The following is a 23,090-nucleotide window of genomic DNA, read 5'->3' as shown; positions in this document are numbered from 1 at the left end:
AACCTTTTTTGCGCCACGGACCGGTTTATGTCCGACAATATTTTCACGGACCGACCTTTAAGGTGTTGCGGATAAATACAACAAAATAAAACCAGCACTGGTACCAAAAAAATAATAATTCATAACACATGGGAAAAGACCCAAGGAAACCAGGTTAACGATAAAAACGTTAAAAAAATAATGATAAAAACCCTGAAAACCATGAATATCACACCCGAGCCTCAACTCTTGCAGTCCGGTACCAAACAACTCACGGACCGGTACCAGTACCCCAACCGTCCGGGGGTTGGGGACCGCTGTTCTAAATACTGAGAAGAGGATACATTGGACCGTTCTTTCTAAAAGGAAAAGCGATAATGCCATTCCACAGCTCATAAAAGTGCACCATCTGCCATTGTTCAAAAGATCAGTGATTTTTTTTACACCCCACTATCACATGTAAAGCTTCAGAGATTCACGGGCATAGAAACAGATTTGGTAAATGGACTGGTTCTTATATATAGCGCTTTTCTACTCAAAATGCTTTACAAAACTCGTTCATTCACCCAATCACTTTTCTAAGTTTTTAGTGCTGTCTAACATTCATACACACAGTCACACTCCAATGGATGCATCGTAGAGCAATCTGGGGTTAGTATCTTGCCCAAGGATATTTGGCATGCAGACTGGAGCAGCCTAGGATCGAACCACCAACCTTCCGGTTAGTAGGTGACTTGCTCTACCTCCTGAGCTACAGCCACCCCAGATTTAAAACCTATCAACTGACAGGTGGCACAGATTACATAAATATTAATTAGGAATGCTTTTTCCATTTCACTTCAGACATATTTTAAACTTTCAAACACCTTAAAGCCACAGGTGAGCTGTGAAATTATCATATTATGACTTAATGTCTTAAATTTTTGCCTTACACAAAGAACATAAAATTATATATTTAAAAAAAATGAATGAGGAATATTTAAATGATCATTAAAGTTCAATAAAATTCTATTTGCACTAGTTCTGTTTTTGCTCTATTGTTGCCTTTGCAATCATTGATTATTCCAACTTAAGTCACAGAAAGCTTTAATAACAACTGGATCATCTCTCTAGCAGGAAGAGAAAATAATGTGCGGACAGGATGAGCAAAAAATCTCAATGTGACAAACATTTCATTTCACTTTCAGGCTCTTTATTCATCTGTCTTTAAAAAAGAAGTTACTTTTCTAATTAGGTGATGTTTTTCACCTATGGTTCTCTGTTATGTCTTGTGTGGAACAGCACTGGTTATACACAGTAAACCTATGTCAACGATCTCTGCCTTCATTTCATTAAGACACCTAGTGTAACTGAAATCACTGCACAGCACGCTTTTCCAACTCCTTATAAAATCTCTTTAACACCTTTCCCTGACCAAGTTTTGGAAAAATGATTTGGAAAAAGAGGTAGGAGGCAATTTTTAGCTTATCTAGCTGAAGGACTGATGAGCTTATGCAACTGCGAGGCAACATCATATAACCAACAAGAGCGCTCAGAGACCAGCACCTCCCCCCTCCGAAGAGCAAGGTCTATACTAAAACTTTGATGTTTTTATTGCAACATGCTGATGTCTGACCTTTGACCTATGACCTTGAAGCATTACATACTAAATATGTGATGCTTAATGGTGTATTGTATTATCTTTTCCCATATGATTTGAACAGAATTGGCTGAAATCTTTGGCCTTTATAAGCTATAAAATATTATATTTTTAAGATATAAGATTAAGATTTAAGATTTTGTAAAACTTTATGGCATCATTGTGACGTTATTGGGCATTGTACTAAAATGTGTTGTACAGCTCTCTCCATGCCTTTTCATATGATATATTATTCGATATGGTCTCTTGGAATTGTTTTTCAAGGTCAACCTTGTCCTTGGACACTAACAATGTAGGTCAAGGCCAAATGCTTAGCCAACCTAGGTACTCATGGCCCCCAAGTTTGAAGACGGTCCTTAAGAAATTATAAGTAATATGACAATTTTTATTCATGTTCACATTTCAAGCTTCTCTGGCAGAGACCCTTTAAAATGTTGAAATATTTGGATTATGTCAACATTAAATGCGCCTCAAATTTCACATTTAGGGGTGAGTGCCAGCTACCAGTATAAGATAAATAAGCGTTTCTTTGAACTGTGAATCATTCACAGTTACTCTACTGGAGTCCAGAATAAAAATATAAAACCAGAAGAAGAGCATAAAAGGATAAAAGGCAGTGAGTGGCACAGCACCAGAGTATTTTAATATGCGGCACTTAAAATGTTCTACTTTTTTTTTTTTTTTCAAAGACAGGATAGAAAACCACTGTTTTATTATTATTAATTAGATTTTGGGGATGTTTGGCTGTGGATCAAATGACTGTGGGAGTTGCGAATGGTAAGGGTCAAACTTTTAAAACTTGAAAATATAACATAATTTGATGATACACTGAGGAAAACAGCTGTCTGCGTTTAAGATCACAGAAAGTAAAAATGACGGCTGTAACGTTTGGGTCTGAGAAGCCACCAGGCTACCTGTGGTTCTGGTTCTTCAGATATGATAAGATAAACCTTTATTAGTTTTTGGTCACAGCAGAAAGTAAAAGTTAAGAGCAATAAAAATTAAGAAAACAATAGAATAGGATAAGATAAAATAGAATAACATACTATACAAAATAGAATAAAATGCTTTGTTATGGTAGGAAAAATTTCACTTGGTACTATTGCACATAAGGGACACACTTCATGTATATGTGTGTGTGTGTGTGTGTGTGTTTCTGTCTGCACGTGTGGGGTCATGTAGTTCATGGGAAGATGATCCTCAGATTTGACCTCTGTGATCACATTACTGGTGAGTTTCCTGATGAGTTTCTGTCCTCAGTCACTCATTTTATAAGAAACACAAGTTCAATTTGTACATTTTGGTTCTTTTAGGTATTCTTTCTTAACCAGTTGTGATTGACAAGTCGTTGGCCAGTGAGAGTGTGAACTCAGAGTCTGACTTGCCCCTTGCTATTCACATCCGGATTCAAAACACCAAGATGGAAACAGCAAAAATGCTCTTCTCAAGCCTTCAAAGTGTGACTTCACCGTAGCTACGTCCATCTTTTTCATGGCTCCCGGTAAACCATTTTTGTGCTGATGTTAAGACCAGAGGAGGTTTGGAGCTATGCAGTTATTGAGTATTGTATGTGTATATCTGTTGTATTAGTTACTCTGGAGCTAAACACTTGCACTTTGCAATTATAGTGCTTACAGTTAGTCGTAGAATAGCTGGGAGGGAAGAGATTTCACAACCAGACCGGTACTGGTCCGTGAGTCGTTTGATACTGGGCAGCGAGAGTTGAGGCTCGGGTGTGAAATTTATGGTTTTCATGGTTTTATCATATTTTTAGCGTTATTTTTTTTTAATAGTTTTTATCGTTAACCTGGTTTCCCTGGGTCTTTTCCTGTGTGTTATGAATAAATCTTCTTTTTTTTGGTGCCGGTCCGGGTTTTATTTTGTTGTATTTATCCGCGACACCTTAAAGGCCGGTCCATGAAAATATTGTCCAACATAAACCGGTCCGTGGCGCAAAAAAGGTTGGGGACTGCTGCTTTAGAGGGTCCCATTCTTTCTAATAAAAAGATTTCCAGTGACAGACTGCATGGCTATATGTATCTGCGGCAATGTGAGTGAAAACACCTGAACTCAAAGATGAGGAAGTGTAGCCCAATACATTAGTCCATATTGTTTATGTTAAGGAATTCAAACTCATCTTACATGGTGGGCCACGTACAGTCTTCAGGCCATATCCTTGCAACCTGTCCTATTCGGCCAAAAGATTCTGGTAGTTTCAGAGATACGGTTGGGCAGCTCCTTGAAAAATTCTAAACCCTGTTTGTTACTAGCAGTTTCATTCAGTTTTTAACCAATTTACTCATTCTCTTCACGTGCTTATCAACTGGAGCAGAACAAAACGTAATTGACATTAAATTGTCCAAACAGTTAAACCTTACTTCACTCGACCCTCCCCTACCTGCCACCACACTCAGTAACCAAATTTTTGCTTTAATCACCCATCAAACCAAACCTGTCCACCTATTCTCATATGAAAATCACTGGGAGACCCTCTTGTTTTTTACCTTCGCCTCTCCAGGCACCCCTCTGATCCCTTGTTACCCATGATTACAGAAACAGAATAACCCATGGGACACTTTGAGTATTTAGTCATGCCATTTGGTCTCACCAACGTCCCCACAGTGTTTCAGGTACTAGTGAATGATGTGCTGTTTGAACATCTTTGTTTTTGTGTATTTAGATGAAATTCATATTTTTTCCAAATCTCTAGAGGAGCACCAGGTTCATGTCTGGAGTGTCCTGCAACACCTCTTGGAAAGTGACCTCCGTCACTTTTCTTGGCTACATTTTCGTAGGGGGGCAGGTGAAGATGTATCCAGTAAAGATCCAGGGAGTAAGCAAATGGCCCGCTCCCACACTTTGGAAACACCTGCAACGATTCCTTGGGTTTGCCAACTTTTAACGATTCTTAATGCGGAACTACAGGTATCCGCAACACACTCACCTCCACCAAGACTCCTTTAGTTTGGTCCCCAGAAGCCAAGTCAGCCTTCAAGAAATTAAAGCAGCTGTTCACCTCTGCATCTGTCCTGGTTAACCTCAACATGAAGAAACAGTTTATAGTTGACCCCTCCAATTCTGGAGCCCCCAAATGCGGGCCCCAAGGTAAGCTTCATCTCGTGCCTTCCTCTCTCACTCTAGAAAAGCATGTTAAAGATTATGTAGCAGCATGTTCCATCTGTGCATGCAGGAAGAATAACTCCCTTTGACCCTCAGGTTTGCGCCAACCCCTAGCCACACCTCACAGGCCCTGGTCCCACATAGCTTTGGACGTTGATACTGGTCTCCTCACTTCCTCCAGTAAGACCATAATGCCTTCTATAATAGACAGGTCCCAACACCACCTACAGTGTGGGCCTACTTCAAACTGCTTTTTAGTCCATTCCCAAATACTGGCCTTCTGGCCTGTGACAGCATTGCATCACTGACTAATGATTAATAATAGACTAATGTCCATTGTGGGACTGAATTACAAATTAAAAATAAATTTAAAAAATGGATACAATTAAATTAAACACGACTCAGCTGTATTTGGGGACTTGCAGGTCCTCTACAATCAGCCAGGGGCTGCTGCAGCTCCTTCAGCAACCCTGTTCACCCAGGCTTTGATATTATACAGTAGTTATTGCTCTTGAATATAATGTGTGACTTTTTGTTATACACTGCAACTATGTGTGCAAGTAAAAGTCTGGTAATAAATAAATAAATAAGCCTAGCCTAGCATGAACACAATAACAGCATTTAACTGTTAATTATTGCTCATTTTAACTATTAAAAATGACTCTTCAGGTACTATAGTAGTTCTCAAACTGGGGATTTGGCGCCTCTAAAGCATCATGAGATAATCTGGTTGGAAAAAAAATGAATAACTTCTAAACAGACCATTTTATAAAATGTCAAATAATACATTAAAAAAGAAAAATTGTGGAGTTAAAAAGTTACAAAGTGGAAATGTCAAGCTACTAATTAAGACAATTAAGAACTAAAACTAATTAAGACAGCCTCCCTTGGGGGGAGTTTCAGACTCGCATTCACCAAATGTAATTCTGGTAATATCTCTAACAATGGGTGCTTTTCCCACCACTAAGTACGTTTATTCCAGAAAGGAAATGCTATCTGACAGATATCTGAAGCTTTGATTTGATGAATGCTAAACAGAGCAATCGGATACTGTTGAAAGACTGCCTTTCAAAACCAGCAAATGATGACACAGGATCATTCCAACAGGTTTTTTAATAAAAGAGAAATATTAGATTTCATGGCTCAAATGCGAGGAAGATACTCTCTTGTAGAGATCTTCAACAGAAAATGTATGTAAATGAAAACCTGAGTAATAAATCAAATATGTTTTCAAGTTTAATATTTTTGCAATACATGCTGATATTCTTAAGGTTCTTCTTGTATGCAAAATACTAAATGTTTTATGTCACAGACAGTGCAGAAAAATTATGTTTCTTGGGATTCTCATGTTTTCAGAGGCAAAATTTAGCATTCTTTAACTCCTCCATACTGAATTGACACATGTACGATTATGTGAAAAATACATTTTTCACAGGGTTCTGTGCAATTCTTAGAAAAGTACACTCCATGACTCAGAAGCTAGTAGAACCACCTTTAGCAGGAATAACTTAAAGCAATTGTTTTCTGTATGACCTTATCAGTCTTTCACTTCGTTGTGGAGGAATTTTGTCCCACCCTTCTTTACAAAATTGTTTCAGTTCATTGAGGTTTGCAGGTATTTGTTTATGCACGGCTCTCTTATGGTCCCACCACAGCATTTTAGTTTGAAGTTTTCTTTGAGGTTTCTTTTCCTTTTTTAAGATATTCTGTTGTAGTTTTGCTCATGTGCTTGGGATGATTGTCTTGTTGCAAACAATTTCAATACAACTTTTAACTATGTGGACAGATAGCCTCGAATTTTATTCTTGACTACTTTGGTATACAGAAGAGTTCATGCTCAACTCAGTCATTTCAAGGTGTCCCGTGGCTGCACAACAAGCCAGAAATCGTCACCCCTCCACTTTTGTGCTGACAGTTGGTACGAGATGTTTGTGCTGATATGCTGTGTTGGGTTTTTGCCAAATGTGTCATTGTGCATTATGGCCAAACATCTCCACTATCGTCTCATGTGTCCAGAGGACGTTTTTCCAGAAGACTTGTTTTGCTCGAAAATAACTTTGCAGCTGTGCTGCCATGTTCCTTTTAGACGAACAGCCTTTTTCAGGCCATTATTGTAGCGAAACCATTTGTACGTGGGTATCTTAAACCACATGTGTGTATTTCGATCTGTGCAGAGATTTCGTTTGCGTATCCCAAACAGTGTGTGTAAATCTGTAAGCGTGCATAGATATTAATGGTTGAAAAGTCTCAAAGCTTTGTTCAAATCACTGAAAATACACACAGGTCACCAAGCTATGTTTTTTTAAACAGAATTTTGCTAAACTTCTGCCTTTCTCTTCACAATCCTTCCAAACAAGCCATGCTTGTTACAGTTACAGTTAAACTTCCTGGGATGTCCACTCCGGCAACTGTCTCATTTTCCAGTTATGAATAATCTGATTCACTTCAAACTGTTCAGAAATGACCTTGAAAACTTTCCAGATTGATGTGTAGCAACAGTTCCTTTTTTCAGATCATTGCTTGTGTCTCTCTTCTTTGACATTTTGTTAACCCACACCTGAATGCTCCAGACCAGTAAAGCCTTCTGCTTTTATGGTGGTACTCACACCTGCTGATGGTCAGTAAACCAAGTGTATTTGTTTATCAGCAGGTGGCTACTACTTACTGAAGGTTTACCAGGTTAAATTCAGCAGTATAACCAAAAAGATTTTTCCCTCTTAAATTGTTTTAAATGTTTGTTTTCAGGTCAAAAGGGGAAAATGATTGACAGACCTGTATGTTCTTTTCTCTAAACCAATCTTTAGACTACTCATATTTATCATCTGACCCTTTAGAGGGGCTAAGTAGTTAAATAGCTACTCCTTGACTCCAGAAAATGTAACAACCCAACAGTTTTATAATGTAGCCAACACATGCATTATTATGCATGCATTATATTTTTGATCACTGTTTTCCTTCAGTAGAATTTGAAAGTACACTTTAATGTCTATTCCTTTTTTTCATTCTGCTAAACAAAGGAGCCAAAGAGCTGAAAACAAAAGAAAATTGTATAACTTTATAAAACGGAGAGTTGTTTGCAGTCAGGTTTTGCTCTACCAAGAGGGAAAATGTGAACAAGATGACAAGTGTGTCTGATTTTCTGTCCAAATGCCGTTTCTTCTAATGCATACAAGTAACAACAAGCCAGAAAAGTGTCTAAAACAACATTTTGAGGCAGAACTGGCTTAATGGGGGAGGAAAGCTTTCATCCCTCCCTCCGTATATCAGTCTTCTCCCTCCTCCCAAAGCCCGGAATCAGCACCTTCAGACAGACCCAACTGAGAGGCGTCTACACGTATAAAGAGCGGCGAGCAGCACGCGGGACAGAACCGAGCTGTGCTGGTGGAGACACGTTACTCGTCCCAAGACGCGGCAGAGGAATTACACAGTCTGTGTCTGTCCAGAGCCTCACTGACAGACGCTAAACTTCAGATACTCCACAACAAAAGCTGCTTTTAAAATCGTCTGAAGCAACATGGTAAGGGAATCTCTGGAAATCTAGAAACTTTAATGTTTGGTTTTTAATACATAAAAATCACTTTTTCCTCAATGACCTCCGCTCTGCACACGCAGTCTGCACTGAATAAATTTGTTCTGTTGCTCACATTATTCTTTAATCATATTTTAAGGGCCTATACCCTGAAGAAAGTGCAAGTAAATACACTTTGGTATATTTTTAATGTTTCTCAAAAAAAGGGACCTTTTTTCCCTTTTTAATTCAAACCTACATTGAGTGCTTGGACCTGGATGTGTCATAATTTTGCTCATGATCTTCCAGTTTTCTTTTGTTCTTCCTATCAGGTGGTTTAATCTGCAGTTTGTAGCCTATTTATTGGTTCATATTTAAGATTTGCTGCGCATGTTTTAGCATTCATGTTCTCTATTGTCTCCCTATGACTTAAAAACTGTCACTCAACAGTGAAAAATCATCTAAGGGGATGTTCTGCCTCTGGGTAAAACGAGCTGAAATTTTCAACATGCTGAAACACGACCGGAAGATGCACCAGTGAAGTGTTGAAATGAGTGTGGCCTGTTTTTCAGTATTGTTTACACCTAACAATAGACAGACAAAGGGCACAAACATGGCACAAAAGAGAGTGTATTAGGAGATGTTTGTGCTCTGAGCTCTTAACTGCAGTGTGAAAGTAAAATTCTAAGCCAAATTATGAAATCTAATTACTTTAAATATTATTTGATTTTTAAATAAGTGGATTATTTTACATATTTTACTTTCAGCATAATTTAAAACTGAGCAATTTCATTTATTTTTATATACTTACATAGTATCTCTTCATTAATGTTTTTCTTTTCTTACAGGTGTTTCTTTTTAGCTTAAGTTAGGATTTTACATCTTCAGTTTTTGTGTCTGAATTAGAGTAACTCGACTTCTTTTAGCATTTCTTTATATTTTGAAGAATCAAGTTTAAGCAACTCATCAAATAATCATTGTCATATTTTGATTTATGGACACTTGAACATTCTGCCTGCATTTTTATAAATCCTCCAAAATAAAGAAAAATATACAAACAAAAATCACAACAAATGTGATTAAAGCATTTTTCTCCAAAGTAAAACTTTTTTCTTTTCTTTTTTTTTTTTTTAATTCAGTGATAATTAAATTTAAATAGTGAGGACCTTTTCTGTTTGGCTCCTAGTTTAAATCTGTGGTTTTACAACAGTAAAGGAAACAAGTCTGTTTTTACCTATGTGAGAGATTTGAATGCATTTTCTTGGTATTTTGGGCTTTTTCATCAATACATTTATTATTTTATAAACCTTTTATTCCACTCGAGTAAAATTTAAGCAAAAATGTTTAAAAAAAAAGTTTCCAGTAATTTTCCTTTGGCTCTGAACAAAATCTCTTTGGGTGTTGCCAGAAATTCCTCTATGCAGAAAAACACCCTAATTAAATTTCTCTGGTAAAAAAAAAAAGAAAAAAAAAAGAAAACTTTCATTGTCTGCTACTGTGCTGAGCACCTTTATCTGAAATGAGTCTGACTTCAAATATGCATCCAGCATGGCAAAAAAGTGTAGTTTTATAGTTAACTTGTCTTCTTTTTTGTCCTATTTTGTGAATCTGAATGATGTTTCCAGTTGGTGACTGTGCTGATTTATCTTTTGTGTCTATGATAAGCTTCCAACTTGATCTTCTTCTGTGCAGAGGGAGTGCATCTCTATCCATGTGGGCCAAGCAGGTGTCCAGATGGGAAATGCCTGCTGGGAGCTCTTCTGCCTGGAGCATGGTGTTGGGCCTGATGGCGTCTTCCTGGACTCTACAGCTGAAGCAAACTCTCGAGAAGATCCTTTCAACACTTTCTTCAACACTGGGAGCTCTGGGCGTCACGTTCCACGAGCGATATACGTGGACCTGGAGCCCACTGTGGTTGGTGAGCAGCTTTGATTATGTGCTTTTTTTACCCTCCTTATTTTTTTTAATTAACATTTGGGGTCCAATTATCTGTGGTCATAAGTATCAAGTGTGACGCATTTCAATCCACATGAGCCATGTGCAGTTAAGACTGGTATCCAGGCAACAAGTGCAGTCGTGAGTCCTTCACCTTTTATTGAATGGATATTATGTAAACAGCTGGATGTGGAGTGTAATATTCAGTGGATCTGAGCAGGGAAAGAACATTTTCTTCCATTATGTCTCAACCTTTTTCCAGACTTTTATTATTTCATTTTATATAACTGCTTACCAAGCCTTCACTGAACGGTCTTAAAATAAAATATTTCTTTCACAAATTTAGTTTTTCTAAGGTTCTGCAAAAAACCACATCACCTGTGGATAAATAATGAAAAGTAACATAGTTAAGGAGCAGACCTTCACTACAGCAGCCCGAGCAGCAGCCTCTGGGGCTGAAAAATGAACACAAGTGTCAAAAACTGCAGCTCCTCTAATGGCCACTTGAGGTGAGTCAATCCACAGAGAACTTTATATCATTTAAAAGCGCATTTACAACCAAAAAAGAAAAGGAATAAAGAACAGATTTTGCCTGTAGGGATAGTTTCTCCCTTCCTGCAGTCAGTACAGTGGTGGATGTGCCTGCCTGCTAGGCCTCAACTTATCTGTTGAGCCACTGAACTGGACCTCTTTGTTGTATTTGTGTTGTTTGATAGAATTATCTGGAAAATAATGTGACATGCTCTGTCGAAGAAGTTTGTGCTTCAGTTTTGATTGATGAAATTCTAGTATTTTGTCTACTCAATGCTAATTCCAGATCTTTTTGTTTGTGTGCTGAACACATAGTTTATAATTTCAACTTGCTAACCAGCCATGGCTCCCTACAGCAATGAACTCCAGACTCCACAAACCCAGTATAATGGACTAAACCCCAATGTTGAAGCATTTAAAAAAAAAAAAAACACTATGGTAGCCATATCCATTTTTTTACATATAGTTTGTGGATTACACAAATCAGAAACATACTTGACAACTTTATAATATAATAAATAACTGAAATGTCCTGTATTCCCTATTTCAGATTGGTAAAATATTATAGATTTATTTATTTATTTATGTGATTAAAAGTTTAAGCAAGCACCTTCATATGTGAAGTTAAAATATAATTTGATATTTTTGACCTGTCAGGTTATCTCTTGCTACATTTTGTCAACTTCATGGCTCCACGCTGTATCACGTTTGAGTAAAGTCTACATTTTATCACCTGCATCCTCACCGCATTAGATTAGATCTTGACTGGTAAAATATAGTAAAATGGTGGGATTACCATATTGGTGTGTTAAAACGTGAGGAGTGTGCAAACAAACGTCAGACAAAAAAAGAGTGAGTTGTTTATTAAGATAAAAACCCCTAAAAAGCAGTTCACATCCAAAATAAGAAAAAAGACCAAAGGTAAACAGTCCAAAATACAAACAAAACAATGAAAAGAAAACTTTGAGGAATGCATGATTATGTAGTTTGAACCAAAAGGCAGGGCTATTTATACACATGCATTTATACACTGAGGGCTAATGAGGGGAGACGAAACAGCTCGGTAACAAGGAACAGGTGAACTTAATCAAGGATAATGAAGTGGGGAGAGTAAACCAGGTGAACACTGAGATAAGACACCAGCACGCTAGGAAACAAGGGACCACACCCAAAGAATGCTAATCAACACACTTGAGCAAAAATGTGAAACTCAAATCTAATAATAAATCTATGGACCAAACACAGTGCTAAATAACAATTCAAAGTAAAAGAAAAAAAAAACCTTCAAAATTCAGGGGCTAAGAACCAGGATCATGACCTAAAGGGGAGATGAGTCGGGTCTGAATGTGATCTTTCCTTCCAGATGAAGTGAGGGTCGGAAAGTACAGGGAGCTCTTCCACCCTGAGCAGCTGATCTCTGGAAAAGAAGATGCAGCCAACAACTACGCTCGAGGTCATTACACTGTCGGGAAAGAAATCATTGATGGAGTCATGGAGCGCATCCGTAAAATGGTTAGTAATAATGAAAGAGAAGCTCTGCTATTTTCTTTATCAGTAGGGGTAATGGTGCTCTTGTAATAGTTCTATTATTAAACCCTTTTTATTATTTGGACCTTTTATTTAAGTTTTCTTTTTTTCTCTCTAGTTATTCATTTATTTTTTTGAGGTTTAGTGACTGTAATTTAAAACGTTTTGGATTTTTTGGTTGTTGTTTTTTTATATAGTTTATCCGTGTTACTAGACTCACAGTTTAAAATAACCCTTGTTCATCTTGTGCTGTTGCCCCTTTCAGAAACAAACCATTTAAGCTCTTCTCGCTTTAAGGTGACTCCTCTCAAACAGCAGCTGTATTCCTATTGTTAGAGCAAATACATGACATGGAATAAGGAGAAGCATCATAATTCCCCTTTAAATCAATGACGTGACACTTAAAGGAATATCCTGCTTCCTTTCTAGGTTTGAATCAGATGAGAAGATGGTAACTCTAGTATACCAATGCTACTGGCGTCAGTTACCCCAGGTCCCCCTCCCTGCTCATCTTAACCTCACAGCATAGCTTGTTGTAGCTTGTGTTTAAGAAACTGTTGCACCAACTTTGGCACAACCCCATAAAACCTGTTTGCACCGGTATAAAATAATAATTAGCAGAATTTAGAAGAACTGGTTTTACTACAATAATAAAACTTTCAGCCTTTAGGCTATAGCAAGCTAACAGGCTGGTGGGTTTTGATACATATTGAACAGACGGATATGTGAGTGATGCTAAATTAAGTTCCAGGAATAAGGCAAATGAGCATAATATGAAAAAAAGTCAGTTAATGTTTTATTTTAGACTTGTTTATTATTAATCATTTTCAGGTTGGTACACTTTCTACCTGAAAGCAGCCAACGACAGACAACTTTAACATTTATTCATGGGGTTTTTTATGTTTAAGGCTTTGGTCAGTGGTTGTTGATCAATGGTCATGAGAATTTGCTTAGTTAAGATTAAGGAACTGATCTCCCAGCCCTTTGTTCCTTCAGTGGGCTGGTTTCAGTCATTATGCAAATGTACTGTTTATAAGATTGGGGAAACCTGCAGTCAGCTGAGACTGAAGAAGTCATTTGGATGAGTGACGAAATGTTTCTCCCACAAAACGCTACGTCCAGATGAACAGAATCAACTTTTGGAGATTTAGTTACCTGGATGATTGAGAATGCATCAAGACTTAACACTGGCAGATTCCAAGAAATTTAAAAACTCAGGCATCAAAGTGAAATGCAATAAAAGAAAATATTGCAAGATAACCAGACTGGTGGCTTGCTTCAGTGCTCATTAACAGTATCTGAGCTTTTCCCACATGAACTACAACTAGAGGAGATTTGGGGGAACTTTCTCCGCCGCCTTTTAATCCCATTGTACAGAAACTGTCTACAGGCACTCATGAAATAGCCCTGAAAGAAGAGGAGCAAATGACTAAAGAACCATTTACACCTTCTTCTAGGCAATAAACACGTTTTTTTTTTAAAGTTGTTTAGTTTCCACAAGTTTTTCTTATAGTGAAGCTGTTTGGCCCCATATGAAATCAGCTAATGCATGCTGATTGGTCTGTTAAGGGAGATAAACCCACAATAGCAACGGTTTCCAAATGATAGCTAGAAGTTAGAAATTTATTTTAACTTCAACAGAAACTGGCATGTGCGTGTAGGAAGCAGTTGGTTTTGGTGGTTGATAGTGATTTCCATCAGGAGGCCGTGGCTGCTGTTTCTTCTGCTTGTGCTGCTATAATCAAAACTGCAGATGCTGCAAAGTGGCTTGTGGTGTCCTCAAGACTGATACACGCGTGGTTTGGTACAACTGAAACCTGTAAGAAATGGAACCAGTTGTAAAATGAATGAAATGAAATGATGAAAATTCAATTTAGTTTCATTTTTTTAGCACCAGTTCACAACGACAGTCACCTCAAGGTGCTTTATTATGTAAAGCGAAGACTCTACAATTTCAGAAAGAAACACCCTATCAATAAGATTACTTACCTATTTGATAAACTGTATGAAATTTGGCTTTAGCTGCTTTAATACTGAAAACTCTTGTCTCGTCAGACCGACCAGTGCACCGGCCTGCAGGGTTTCCTCGTCTTTCACAGCTTTGGAGGTGGTACCGGCTCTGGCTTCACCTCTTTGCTAATGGAGCATCTTTCGCTCGATTACGGCAAGAAATCCAAGTTGGAGTTTGCCATCTACCCAGCTCCTAAAGTGTCCACGGCAGTGGTGGAGCCCTACAATGCCATCCTGACCACCCACACCACCCTGGAGCACTCCGACTGTGCCTTCATGGTTGATAATGAGGCCATCTACGACATCTGTCATCGTAATATAGATATTGAGAGTCCTGGTTACATCAACCTCAACAGACTGATTGGTCAGATTGTCTCCTCAATCACAGCCTCCCTTCGTTTTGATGGCGCCCTCAATGTGGATCTGATGGAGTTCCAGACCAACCTGGTCCCATTTCCTCGTATTCACTTCCCTCTGGTTACCTACTCACCAATCATCTCTGCTGAGAAGGCGTACCACGAGCAGCTGACCGTGTCTGAGATTACCAGTGCTTGCTTTGAACCGACCAACCAGATGGTCAAGTGTGATCCTCGTAACGGCAAGTACATGGCGTGCTGCATGCTGTACCGAGGCGATGTCATCCCAAAGGATGTGAACACTGCCATTGCAAATATCAAGACCCGGCGCTCCATTCAGTTTGTTGATTGGTGCCCCACTGGCTTCAAGGTTAGTAGCCATCAAAGACATTATAAAAGATGGATGTTATGAAGTTCTGTTTTGAAACCTCAAGCTGAAAAATGTCACATGAACATCTTGGTGTTTGAAAACAGGAAATGGTGAGCAAAGGGGTTGATCTTAATTAGAAATTGACCGGCCAGTGAACATACCCTGAACAGTCCTCAATTCTGACCTCAATGATGTCCATAATTTACAAAATGGACATCATATTTTATTTAATGTGACAAGAAATCAGTAATTGAACACATAAAGTCATCAGAAAAAGCTAAGATGGCCATGTGGACATTAACCTTAGTTTTAGAGCTTTTTCATACAGAGGAATCCAAACTGCACAGCAACATGTTAACAACTAACGTAGCATTGTGGATGGATCACCTCAGAGGTTCTCTTGACTGAGGTTTTCAGTGTCTTCTTCCTTCCATTCCATCCTGTGGATTAGCATGACGAAAAGAAGCACAACTCATAATGATTTCTATTGTGAGCTGACCTGCTCTGCTACTCTGAGGTTTACTGCTCTTTGTGGATTTACACAGCTGAATTCAACAAGATGTAAGCAGATGTTTCACAGGCTATCATGACATACTGTCTTGACAGTATACTGTTTATATTGTCTGTGTACTAGACAGGATAAACAGTATGCTGTCTAGTATACAGACAGTATACTTTTTATGCTGTATTTGTACTAGACGGTAAACAGTTGATATTAATGTGCAATTCAGTGAATGAATCTAAGCATCATCAGCTTCCACATGAAAAAAACACAACTTCACATCGTGTGTAGATCCACTCTGTACATGATGTGAAGTTATCCAATGAGGACTTGCATGTAAGCTTTAGCTTTCCAGTTTATCAAATACCACTGAACAGTTCTTACCTATAAATGAAGTTAGGTACAGCTGCTTAAAATGGCTATGGCGCTATAAATTATGTACCTTTCATCTTTTTGGATGCAATAACCCCCAGTGATTGATAGACCCTTAAGATTGCCTTTCATCGTTACTGTTACTGCTCAAACAGGTCTGATGTTTAAAGGCTAGATGTGAAATAATAACTCCCCTCAAATGCCTTGAACCAAAAATGAGAAGCCTGTTTTGAAAGTACAAAGTTGTGTGAAAAATAAATACTCAAGTAAAAAACAGAAAACTGAAAATTGTACTTAAGCACAGTAATGAAGTATTTGTACTATGGTACCTGCCACCTCTGCAAACTGCTCAGAGCTACTTCCCACTACTGCCTTATTCACCATAGCAAGTGGCATAATCTGGCAGATTTTTATGTTTGGTTCCCTTCAACTAACAGGATTTGTGTCTCCTCCCAGAATTTAACTGTTAGGCAAATGTGTAAACCATTCGACTAAACCTCATAAATCCACTTTCCATGGCTGCCTGGATGTTAATCTTTAACACCCGAAAGAACAGGGTAGAGAATTTTGACTGTTTTAACCCTAAGTGGTTCCTCGGTGTCTGCGAAGGAGCATTTAAACCTAGAAATGGCTAATGATGTCAGTAATCAGTAGTCACACAGGCCGGGAAATCAGTCACTGACCCCATGAAATCAGGCATCACTAGAGAACATGTGTAGCAAGTAAAACACGTCTTTTTACATTACAGGTGAACATTTCTGGTTTGCATCTCACTTTTTCAGCTTTCACTACCGTTTGATGATTAGTTGGTGACTGTTTGCAGACAAGTCGGTATCTTTCATGCCAAAAATGGCTGACTGCCGAAATCTGAGATCAACCAAAGCAATCATAACTGCAACTTCCTGCAGCCATTTGCCAGCTGGTCAGGGAAAACATATTTAGTAGTTGCTAGGTTGCGTTTAAGATACGTCATGTTTCTGACTTTTAACTTTGTCTTTACAGGTCGGCATTAATTACCAGCCTCCAACTGCAGTTCCTGGTGGAGACCTGGCCAAGGTCCAGAGGGCTGTATGCATGCTCAGCAACACCACTGCTATTGCAGAAGCCTGGTCTCGTCTTGACCACAAATTTGACCTGATGTACGCTAAGCGTGCATTCGTCCACTGGTACGTGGGTGAGGGCATGGAGGAGGGAGAGTTTGCAGAGGCCAGAGAGGACCTGGCTTGTTTGGAGAAAGATTACGAGGAGTTGGGCCAAATGAACCCCGACTCTGAAAACGACGAAGAATACTGAAATTTGTAAGGCCTAAATCTGTGACAGCAAAGCTGTTATTTAATCCTAAATAACCAAAGCGATGCATTTCTCACTGCCTCTCTTGTAATGCCATTTTTATGTGAGCTACGTTGTATTTGAATTGTGCTCTGAATAAATTTTGTCTTTGCATATTCTGTGTGAAACTTGTCAGAGACTCGGTGGTCTAAGATGGTGCCAGGTAACCACATGTGACCCCTTTACAAATCAGGCCAAGGGATCTTTGACGCAAGCCTTTCCACCCCCCTCCTGCTCATATTTCCTGTCTGCTTCTACACTTCACACAAGCCACTGGTGTCAAACGTTACCTATGATTAATAAGAAGAGCCTATTAATCAAATAGCAGGTTACTATTTCTCTAATTTTCTTCTATGTACGCTGGGACTTATCCTAGCTGCCTTTAGGTGGGAATTGTATTACACACAGGACAATCACACTCAAATTTAAAATCACCAATTCACCTGACGTGCAAGTCTTTAGAGTGTTGGAGGAAGCAGGAGTACCGAGAGGAAACCCACGCAAGCACAGATAGAACATGCATACGCAAACAAACTCAGCCGTCCCCCAGGTTTGAACCCAGAACCTTCTTGCTTTGAAGCACCTTTGCTAACTGCTTCACCGCCCACTAAAAATAACAGCTTCCTCTCGTTTGGCTGCATGTCCTCCTGAGATGTGTCGTTTGACTGTGAATAGCAGCCAGTCAAACACCGTGCAGAGCAACATGCAGCAAAATGGTCAACAAAGTGTTGTGGTGTTCCAGAAACTGTACAGCATACAAAAATATGACTGAAGATCACTGGGACATGTCACCCTCATCTCCAGTATGTCTTGCTTGAGTTTTCACCAAGTGTTATGCTGAATTCTATCAACATATTTTTATTTTTATCTGCTAGAATAGCTTTGTATTGTTCACAGACCAAAATAATCCTTATTTAAAACTTTTTGGCTCCCTGCTGTATCCCTTAAAAGCAACTACTTTCTGGTGTTTTCATTACATCATTAAGTGCTCTGGGGCAACTGTTGTAATTTGGTGCTATATAAGTAAAATTGAATTTAATTGATGTGCGGATCCTTGTTAAATAGAAGCTTTGAAGGGAAGATGCGTGCTTACATGACCATATTAGAACTATTGCCTCTCAGGGATATCATGGAGAGCCAAAAACAGAAACTTTTTTTTTTACAAAATAGTGTTTACAGCAGTGTGAAGCTTGAATACAGTTATTTATACAATGACATCATTATTCCAAACTTCAGCCGTGTTAATACAGGCATTCACCATTGTAACAGGATAACAGAAAATGAGAAACTGTATAATAATTCCCATTGAAAATAAATACACAGGTGGCCCATGCAGTGATGCCATGAGTTGCTCCACAGGTGTTGACGACTAAATTCTTGTCTACATTTCTGTTAAAACACTCTCACAGTGATCTACTCATGATGGGACAAAGGCGGGAGGTGGAACCGCTTTAAATTGTGAAAGTGCTCGAATCTTGGACAATTTTCAGAGTGTTAAACACTGGAATGGATAATCTGATTTCTTAGTTAAAGTTTCTATGGGCAGAAACAAGATTTCAGAACAGGAAGTAAAACAAAGACAAGACAGTAAAGTCAGATGTATCAGGGAAGCTTCTTCTTTCAGCTGCTAAACTGATCTGCAACAGTATCATCCTCTGTCACACCTCTTCTTGTTCTCCTTCACTACATCCGTGAATCTTCTCCACGGTTTTCCTGCCTGGTAGCTTCATATTCATAAATCCACTATCCCTCCTCTGCACATGTCCAAGCCTTGCTTCCCAAACTTTGTCTCCAAACTGCTCGGCCTGAGCTTTCCCTCTGATGTACTCCTTTCTGATCCTGTCCCAATTTTCCCATAGACTTCCATAGGACAGGAAGGCTTTTTGCAGCCAAAGATATCACCTCCTGGTGGACATTTAAAAGAATGCAATGAATGCAATTCCACACTTCACACCCAGTACCTGTAACCTAGCTTTGTTACAAATTAAAAAGGAATTTATTTTGCTTCGGACCCAAACCAGTCTCTGCTTTGACAGGTCCTGGGTCCTTTTGGACCTCATCTGGAGTCTTTATTGGTCTGGTTCCTGTGAAAATGTGTCAGGTTTGTTACGGAGGAGGGAAAGATATTCTGTGAGGTTTCTCTTCAGATATGTTTCTCCACTCTTTGCTTATTACAATCATCTCTGAACAATCATGTAAACACTGCTGTAAGCCAATTTAGTAATTAAATGGCATTCTCTGGGTTGGAACGGGTTACCGTGAGCGCAGGCTGGACCTGCAGCTCCCCTCCAGATTCACTGTATCAGGTGATGTTGGTAAGTAGGCCACGGCAGCTGTACTTCTAAGGAATCAACTGAAATAGGATGTAATCGGATGCAGAGGTGTTTCCTCAGTTATTTTGTTTCAGATCCTTTTAAGTTTGAGATTTACAGTTATTTTGATTTTTATTAGCTTCACGTTTTCTTTACATAACCACGCTGCACTAATCAGGAAAAAGGGAAATAAAAAGATGCCACTACATCTTTTGTATTTAAGTTATTTTAAGTGAATTTCATACATGCAGTTTCAATTTAGCATTAATCTAACATCTAACCCCCCTAAATGGCTTACTGGTGGCCTGGTTCATGTTAATAAGTGTTTGTTTTTTATGTTAATCAAATATACTCTATTTTCACATAAATAGGGTTAACAGGCAACTATAGCCTGGATATGTCTACACTGGTCTCAGTGTTGTTGCTTGTTTTGTTTCCATGTGCAAACTGTTTTTTAATCTCCATTCAGATGTGCTCAGTAAAAATATCACTATTTCTCTTTGTTTCATCTTATTTCTTCTTAAAACTTCTATTCATGGCCTTATATCACATCCACAGAAATCGATATCCTGCAAGCTCCCTTTTTTGACTTGTTGTTAAACTCAAATGCCTAGAGCAGACATGTCCAAAGTCCGGTGCCTACCTCAAATGCATTATTTATGGCCCACCACCACAAACAGAATTAATAAAGTGCAATTTCTTTGTTTACCTCATGTTGTCAGCACCATGAGATGCAACCAATCGGTGTATAACACTTTTATACACTCACACAACAACAGAAAAGTACGTATCGATTACAATTAACATGAGACACTGATATTCAACAACTTCACTGAAGTTTCATGCATTTCAGACAGCTTGACCTTTGTGTTATTTTACTGTCCATATGTGAATCAAAAGTAGTTTTATTTTGTCACCATTATTCTTGTGTTAATGAAAATGCCTGTTTTTTTTTTAAACCATAATGTTTACACCTCAAAAAGAAGAAAAAAAAGATTGAGAAAGATTATTGGCCCCTGGGTGATTTCCCATTAATAAATATGGCACTATTGGACAAAAGGTTTGGACACCCCTGGCCTAAAGTATGAAAAACACCAGTTTCCTCTATTAAAACAGCAGTTTCATCTTCTTAGGAAGTGTTAGGGTTAAGTGTAAGGTAGCAGCTGTTAGCCAGTTTATTACAGCAGGTGCCTCTGATTAGTGCACAAGGTGCTGTGCAAATGCACTCTTGGATGTTTAGATTCTTATCTAACAAACAGTACAGTAAGTGAGGTGGGCAAAATTAAAGCTGCCATTACTTCAATGCGCACAGCCAGATCCAGGATGAATAATCAGTAAACTGAAAGACAAAGAGCCACGGATGGCACCGGTCCCCACAGAGCAGTGATCCCAACATCATGGAGTCAGTTTGGGATAATGAGACAGCCTAAATCCACAGAAAAACTGGGGCAAGTTTTACTATTGTTTGGTAACACAAAATATTAATTGCATTTTTTTTATTTATTTAACTGTTTACTCCACTTTGTGTGGAAGTTAACTGGTAATAACTACTATTCATGGCAACAACAAAAAAAAAGATAGAAAGAAAGAAGCAGATGTTTTATGAGATACATCCAATCAAACTGCGCTCAGTGTCTATTTAAACGAGTCCAGGCAGCCGTTAAAAGTGTCACCTGCACGTATCCCTCCGCGCAAGCATAAACATAAGTCACTCAGTAAAGAAGAAAGGCGTTTAACGCACAACTTCATTATATTGTGTTTTTATTATATTTGGAAGCATGAAATTCGTTTGATATTACCCGCAATTCGCTGCCAGCTGTTACAGGCTGACGCTGAAGTGGAAAAAGTAAAGAGTCGTTTCACTTTTTGGCGTTAGCTAAGATTTTGAGCCTGTGGAGCAGAAGCATGGTGGCTGCCAGCTAGAGGCATCCAAAGTAATTTAAATTAAGTTAGGTCAGACAAGACCATGACATAATAATGTCCATTTTAAACAGATATAAGTTGCAAACAAAAAGGACATTGTGAAATATTGACCTTAAAAGCTTATATTTAAACTGCCTTTGGAGAAATCCACAGAAATCAGATGGTGTTATTTCTTGTGAACACTGAGAGGTTTGACTCAGTAGTGGCAAAAACACAAGCTTTTCAGAATTTAGGAGTCCAATTAAAACATATATTTGTCTTGTTTAATGAGCAATCCATGTACAAAACAAATGACGTGCAGCCTGAGATGTCTCAGCTGTATTGAGAAATACTTTTAACCTTAACTTTTGGCTGACCGGGATAGATTATGTATTTATTTCATGTTTTAGTGCCAAATATCTTACCCCATCATGGAACAAAACGTCCTCTGAGTTATTTATTTACAAAACCCTACTCTTGATTTACAACAGTGTTTTTACACCTTTATGATTTAAACAGCCTGCTTCATCTGTTTTCACCTGCATAATACTGATATTGCACAAGGAATAGAAAACACTTTATTTACCTAAATATAGATTTCACTGCCAAATTGGTGCCTTTGGTGAGCAGTTTGTGGTCCCTGGGCCACGTGTTGGCCATTCCGGTGTTCTGACAAAACGTCCTACTTTGGCAAAACGTCCTACCGTAAGTAGTTTATGCACATTTCTGCTGTCACAGAGTAATTCCAGCACAAATGTAAGTAGGTATGACGGTTTGCCACTTAACTTTGCCTACCAGAGTATGCTTGTAGGTCACATTCAGAAAGGTAGCATGGTTTGACACGTATTTATACCCGTCAGAGTATGTTTCTAGCTCTTATTAACAAAGGTAAGATGATTTGCCACTGAATTCTAGCTGTAAAATTATGCTTCTAGCTCATATTGACAAAGGTAGGATGGTTCGCCACTTAATTTTAGCTGTTAAAGTATGCTTGTACATCACATTTACAAAGGTAGGACGGTTTGGCACATAATTTTACCCGTCAGAGTATGTTTGTAGCTTATATTCACAAAGGTAGGACGCCACTGAATTTCGTGCGCATGCGTAGAAACAACGGGTAGGATGGTTTGTCAGGTAGGATGGATTCCCAGAACACCGGCAGTAGGCCATTACGCCATCATGTGGGCGGGGTCCAGTCCTCCAAAGTTTCTTTTGTCCTGTGTTCAACTGGCTGCCCCTCCCTCAACCTGGTTCTGTATTTATAAATAAAACGAAACTATGTAGAATTAGGCGAGTAAAAATGTGTGTTCGTATCTATAAGGTAAAAGTGTAGATATCAAAATGTGGCAAGCTTAAAGCTTCACATGACAATAAACTTTCATTATACTGAATAAGCTATGAAAATGATTGAATTTGCATTTGAAATTGTGTAACATGTTTTAATTAAAAGGCAAAAGGTAATGCAAAATTTTCTGAAATTTGTTTCTGAAATTTCTTTTTACATAATTAGTGAGAAAACATTCAAAAGAGGAATTAAAGATATTCAAATGCCACAATGACAAAGGAACATCTTTTTATTGATGGTTAGGAGTTGAATCATTGTCTGTGTAGTTCTCAGTCATCCAGGTCATGGTAGTCTAAGAAGACTGGAAAGAAGGTGACTGGACTTCTTTCCAGTCTAAGAAGACTGGAAAGAAG

General features: G+C 38.5%; 1 protein-coding gene across 1 annotated transcript; it reads left to right on the top strand.

The window, feature by feature from the left end:
• The first annotated feature begins 40 nt into the window (after positions 1 to 40).
• On the top strand, positions 41 to 19,905 carry tuba5 (tubulin alpha 5). Its single transcript, XM_084917212.1, has 5 exons — positions 41 to 8,255; positions 9,939 to 10,164; positions 12,076 to 12,224; positions 14,295 to 14,975; positions 16,852 to 19,905. Exons 1-5 carry the CDS (start codon positions 8,253 to 8,255, stop codon positions 17,140 to 17,142), a joined length of 1,350 nt encoding a protein of 449 aa, XP_084773338.1. The 5' UTR covers positions 41 to 8,252; the 3' UTR covers positions 17,143 to 19,905.
• Positions 19,906 to 23,090: the final 3,185 nt, after the last annotated feature.

This window comes from Perissodus microlepis, chromosome 20 (assembly GCF_051167445.1).
Source record: "Perissodus microlepis isolate ML-2025 ecotype Zambia chromosome 20, ASM5116744v1, whole genome shotgun sequence".
Lineage (NCBI taxonomy): Eukaryota > Metazoa > Chordata > Actinopteri > Cichliformes > Cichlidae > Perissodus > Perissodus microlepis.
Note: the sequence above shows the minus strand (reverse complement) of the source record. Positions and strands in the feature narration are given on the sequence as shown.